The following is a 6,603-nucleotide window of genomic DNA, read 5'->3' on the forward strand; positions in this document are numbered from 1 at the left end:
TTGTTTTTAAAGATAACTTCATCGTGTTTGGACTCATTTTCAATGTTTTTTAATGTAAATGTCGAATTTGATCATATATCATTGAAAATTTTATTTTCTTAACATAACCTCAAAACAAAACATTATTAAATATCATTTTTATTAATTTCACCCTTAGGTGGACGCGAAATCCTATGAAATGATACCAAACTCGATATGATTATCTTAAAAAGTAACCGAAATATAACCAGAAATAAAACAGAAAACAATCGACGATCGATTTTACAAAAGTAAACGTATCTCGGTTGTTTTTAAAGATAACCCCATCGTGTTTGGGCTCATTTTTAATGTTTTTTCGTGTAAATAACGAATTTGACAACCTCAAAATGAAATATCACCAATTATAAATTTTAATGAATGATATTGAATAAAAGCTGAAATTTGTGATTATTTTTTCCAGCATTTCAAACTAGGTTACACTCGACGTAATCGAATACAAAAAGACATTGTTAGAATTTGATATCTGTCTCTTCCCTTTTGATCAAACTCAACCGAAAACTATTACTTTCGTCGGTTTCCACTACAACAGGTAGAGATGATCGTGGATTACACAATAGATTTTGAAAGAAAAAAGTTGGAACAGCTGGATCTAGTCTCAGGTGTCGGCTTCTTCGTTTCTTTTTTTTTGAGCACTTGGGTGTCCTGTGACAGGAACTATCACCTCTTTTTTATTATTCGCCGAAAATGAGAATAACGCCCACAGAATGTCGTTCAAAAACGTTATCTGATTATATAAAAAAGTAACAAAAAATAACAGTCCATTAAAAAAAAGATTGATGTTGCCAACCGAAATAATTACTCCGAAAACTCATTTCAATGTAAAAAGGAGTAATTGCCCAAAAAGAAACGTCACGGTTCAAGATTACAACTAAAAAAAAATAATTTATTCGTGTCTTAAATTTCTTAAATTTGAATTTTGTAACAATAAATCGATGGTGAGTTAAGTTTTAAAGTAGGAAATGACTTTAAATGGGGTAAATATTACCCCTTTTGAGTTTTATAGCTGGCGTATAGATGGCGTTAACGGACTATTTCTGATGTTATTTTTGATTATGCTTTAGGGTGGAATTACAGAGGTGTTACAAGATGAAAAAGCGAAATTCCAAACGGCATTGTTGCCGAGTTTTTTTGCGAGAGTTGACGAAGAACGGGGCGTAACTTCATTACAACAGTGCCCAATTAGATATTCAAATCGGTGTGTCCTACGTAAATTGTTCTTGGTTTAGATCACCTCGTGGTGGATCGGAAAAATAGGAAATCATAAAAGAAAATGAATATTGATGTAAAAATTATTAATGTATATTTTTATGCTACTAGGTTTATATTAATATTAATACAAATTCGCGTCGAATTGCAAATAGATGAAATATACCATCGATGGCAGTACAAATGTTTACATTGTTAATTTAACCGTATGAAATATATAAATAAATTAGAATTCCAAATGAGATACCATTGAAAAATTACTTTACCAAGTAAATTAATTTAAATAACCCATTGTAATAACAAAGTTTATTATTTATTAGATATTTACATCTTAATTTTTGATTAAATTTTTTTTTTAATTATAAGGTTTCATTTACGTTGACCCAGAGGTATTATAAATTTTAACCCCTCAGTTGAGGACTGCATACATATGTATAAGCAAGCAAGTGCTAATGCCCTATTGTATTGCAGATTTCATGTTAATTTAGCTGGTTGCTGCTACTGTGTCGGCATGATTTGCTCAACAGGTGAACCTCCCCAATATTTGGGTACCCTTTCACCTTTTTGATTCTCATTGAATAATCGATTCGTGTAAGATTAAAAAATAATTAAAAATAAATTAAATTTTTTTTTAATTACCGTTGGTATTAAATATTTTTTTAATACTTTTTATTACAAGTTTTGCTGTCAGGTTTAATTTTTTAATTGTAATAACGTGTTATATGCAAATTATTTTTGATTTAACCTTTTTAGTAATTATCAAAAAAAAATTTTAATTTACTTTTATTTTATTTATTTAGTCGTTAAATAAATTAAAAGGTTTAATTAAATGTAGGTTAATTCAATTAAATTAAAATTTCTATAAATTAATTATATATATATATATATATATAATAGATGTTAAATGATGTTTTGAACATATATTAATCGAAATAGTCCTTCGATATGTGAGTTAGACTCGGTATTTATTAAAATTTCTATGAGTTATCTTAATATTTTTATAAATATATATATATAGTAAATGTTAGATGATGTTTTGAACATACGTTCATCGAAGTAGTCCTTCGGTATGTGAGTCGGACACGGTCTGTTGCTTAGCTACCGTATCCTGCGGAGTGTAAACACTTCCCCGCTGTGGTGGGGGGGCCTATTGCAGGTTGCAGCCCTCCGTATTGAGCCACTGAGAGTCGGCCAATGGCGCGCGCAGCCTCCGGTAGGGGAACCTAGGTGGGGTGAATGTCGACGGCAGGACCTACTCCGACGTAGCACACCTCCAGTCCCTATCGCTAGTACACCCAGAGCCGTCGTGAGTGTGACATATGCATGACACAAACCGTTCCTGCAATAGACTGCACAGACTGGCACATTTCAGTTTCTGTTTCTTTGATGTGACGCGTGTCGCGCAAGAACGGCGTTCGGCGGGAGTTATTCACACATGGCGGCAGCAACATACCTGCCGACGAGTAGTGCCCTGACATCAGATGTGGACGGTGGAGTAGTGGTCGGCATGAACGGGATGAACATCGCTGGAGGTTATCATAGTAGTAACTCGCCCAGATCGGGCGTTGATAGTGACATGAAGTACCTTCCGCATCATCAACACCATCATCATCACCAGCATCATATGCCCGCGTCGCCGTCGCCTTCCGGGCCAGCAATGATGAATCCTTGGGTTAGTTTACAATCGTCCGATCCGTGGAATATGCCAATTCACCATCATCATCAGGATATAAAACCTTTGGCGCAACACGCCGAAATCTTACACAGACAGCAACAGCAACAACTTAGTTCACCGCATCACCATGGTTGGTCGATGTCACAACCTTCTCATTATAATCCCGGCGCTGGTAGCCCATTGCAAACCGTTAACGGTATGCTATCTCAGTACCCACCGACGCCGCAACTTCATCATTCGTTACACCGCGAACTCCAAAGTCCACACCACCCGCAGCATCCCGGAGATCGAGATAGCGTCGGTGAAGATGAAACCCCGACAAGCGACGATCTAGAAGCCTTCGCCAAACAATTTAAACAAAGACGAATAAAGCTTGGTTTCACCCAAGCTGATGTTGGTTTAGCATTGGGTACTCTTTACGGAAACGTTTTCTCTCAAACAACAATTTGTCGATTTGAGGCTCTCCAATTGAGTTTCAAAAATATGTGCAAACTTAAACCTTTATTACAAAAATGGCTCGAAGAAGCCGATTCGACGACCGGTTCCCCAACATCGATCGACAAAATAGCGGCGCAGGGTCGAAAGCGGAAAAAGCGCACCAGTATCGAGGTATCTGTAAAAGGGGCCCTAGAACAACATTTTCATAAACAACCGAAACCTTCAGCACAAGAAATTAGCAGCTTAGCGGATAGCCTTCAATTAGAAAAGGAAGTTGTAAGAGTTTGGTTTTGCAACCGACGGCAAAAAGAGAAAAGGATGACTCCGCCGAATACTCTCGGTCCAGATATGATAGACAACCTTCCACCGAGCGGTCATATCCACCCAAGTTACGGCCATCACCCAACGGATATGCACGGATCACCGATGGGTGGACAACATTCCGTTTCCCACAGCCCCCCAATGTTATCCCCGCAAGGGATGGGACACCAGCTTACGGCCCACTAGCATCCGGCCCACTGGGCATCGCTTCTTCACCACAGCGACAACGGCTAGCGTCTTACGCGGCGTTCAAGTCACCCACGACGAAGGACGACGTGGAGTGAACTTTCGAGAAAAGAAACTGCTACCTCAGAGATTTCTTCTTCGCTGTTGTACTTGATAAAACAATGTGATTGACAGTGGTGGTGTCCAGTGCGTAGTGTTGACCGAAAAAATTAAAACGTTAAGTAAAAAGTACTCTTAATTAAAATCTTAAATCCATCCCCTTTAGAACTCTAAAGAACTTTAAAAAGCAGAAAAATAATCGGGGAGATTTTACAAAGTTTACAAAAAAAACTTGTACATTAACTGTATATAATTACACAATAATAACAATTTACAAATATATATAAATATATGAAAATATATAAATAAATGAATATAGACTATTATATATGTATAGAAGAAACAAAACAATAAAAAAAATAACAAGAACCCATAAAACAGAACGACAAGATGAAAAAAAGTGATAAAAAAATATGTACATAAAAATTAAACTTGCAGTAGTTGCAATATCGTGATCATAAAGAATAATAGACAAGAAAAAAAACTCACCGGGACATATACGTTGCAACAACAGGACAAAATAAGAAAAAATAACGAAACAACGTATACACAAAAGTGAGAAAACAAAAAAAAAATAACTTTCAGAGAATGAATAAAACAAAAAGATTTCGACACGACGTTCTAAGTACATATAAACTAGTGTATATATTTATTATATTAATATTAATTATATATCGTTGTACGGTGTGAAAAAATTAAATCCAAAATGTTTTTAAAATAGCCTCTTGTTTAATTCTAATGACCTCTTTATCAAAAAAAAAAGAAATTTATCGCTGCCGTCTACCACCCAAAGAAGTGTGCGCAAAAATTAAGAAAAAATTGTTGTGTTTTGCTCTGTGTTCGAATAGAGACAAGGTCGGACGAGCGAAAGTCGGTGAGTCCCTTTTAATTATTATTAATTAATTAATTAATTTTTGTTAAATGTTTCACGTCTATTTTTTTTTTATTAAAATTTTTATATAAAGGGACTCAACCTACTTCTTCTCGAATATGTACATAAATCGTTTTTATTTAAATTCGATTCATAATTTGTTTCAAATTTGTCTCAAATTCGTTTAATAAATCTCCCAAAAATAAGAAAAAATACGACGTTAATAATAAATTAATAAAAAAAATAAATAAAAATAAATAAATAATAATAATCATGTTGTAAATAAATACACCCAACGATACGATACGATAATATATTTTACGGTAGAAATATTTTTGTAAAGATACATCAAAACAGTTCCTAGTACCTACTTATACATATTACAAAATAGTAAATATAATTAATTGTTTTTCTTAAAATCTTTTTAATTAATTAATTATTATTATTATTATTTTTTTTTTCGATTTTTTTTCTTTGTTGAAACTTATTGTGTCATTTATGTTGTGAATAAGGCGATGTGCGAAAAACGTTTTTTTTTTATTTTACCCCTAATTTTTTTTTGTTAAAATAACTGTTGAATAAAGTCGTACTTAAATTACAAAAAATGATTTTTAATTTTTTTTATTGTACATAAATCGTAAACAAAATAATAATAAAAAAAAAGGAAAAGTGAAAAGTATTTATTAAAATATTCTCCTTAATTGACGTGTAATTTACTTTCATTAACAATGAATACCGATTTGAAATTTACATATATTAATAACTATGACACTAACGTTGTATTATTATTATGTGGAATGTCGCGATACATTTAATTATTAATTGAAAAGTATTTTTTTAAAAGTTTTAAATAATTTAAAAATATATATTATATAAAAATATTTTATATATAAATAAAATTCTTGGTGTTGTGTTAGTTCTATTATTAGTTTAATAAAAATATACTACAACCTAGCGCTGGATAACATTTAAATTAATACTAACACTATCACTAGAATTAACACTAGACCTAGAACTAGAAACATGCGGGTTTAGCCGTTCGTCTCTAAGACGGCTAAACCTGAATGTTTCTAGTTTTAGCGTTAGTTCTACTTTTAGTTCAATAAAAATATACAACAATCTAATGTTCAATAACAATTTTAAAACTAGAGCTAACACAAGCACTAGAACTAGCACTAGATCTAGAACTAGAAACATTCGGGTTTAGCCGTCTTAAGAGATGTGAGGCTAAACTCGAATCTTTCTAATTCTAGATCTAGTGCTACTTCAACAAAAACATACAACAACCCAGCACAATTAAAACTAGAACTAACACTAGAACTAACTCTGAAGACGCACGGCTAAACCCGAAACTTTCTAGTTCTAGGTCTAGTGTTAGTTCTAGTTTTAGTTCAATATGTACAAATATACAAAAATCTAACGCTGAATAACAACTAAAGCAGGAACTAACTCTAGCACTACAACTAACACTAGACCTAGAAGTAAAAAGATTCGAGTTTAGCCTCTCGTCTCTTAAGACGGCTAAACCCGAATGTGTCTAGTTCTAGATCTAGTGCTAGTTCTAATCTTAGTACAAGTATTAATTCTAATTTTATTTCAATTAATATTGGCCGTGAAATTCTTCATATTATATCTTATATATTTTAAATGTCTTTCACAAGATATAAAAGTCGTTCAGAAAAAAAAAAACTTTAACGCATACTTTTCTGTAATTACCGATCGTGTGCAGTATGTCAAGAATCCGTACGAGTTGTGGAAAAGAGCTAAG

At 33.1% G+C, this 6,603-nt stretch overlaps 1 protein-coding gene across 1 annotated transcript; it reads left to right on the plus strand.

Moving 5' to 3' along the window:
- The first annotated feature begins 2,523 nt into the window (after positions 1 to 2,523).
- Positions 2,524 to 3,954, plus strand: LOC111427870 (ventral veins lacking). Its single transcript, XM_023063219.2, has one exon. The coding sequence runs from the start codon at positions 2,681 to 2,683 to the stop codon at positions 3,863 to 3,865; it is 1,185 nt and encodes a 394-aa protein (XP_022918987.1). The 5' UTR covers positions 2,524 to 2,680; the 3' UTR covers positions 3,866 to 3,954.
- Positions 3,955 to 6,603: the final 2,649 nt, after the last annotated feature.

The sequence above is a fragment of the Onthophagus taurus genome, chromosome 6, assembly GCF_036711975.1.
Source record: "Onthophagus taurus isolate NC chromosome 6, IU_Otau_3.0, whole genome shotgun sequence".
Classification (NCBI taxonomy): domain Eukaryota; kingdom Metazoa; phylum Arthropoda; class Insecta; order Coleoptera; family Scarabaeidae; genus Onthophagus; species Onthophagus taurus.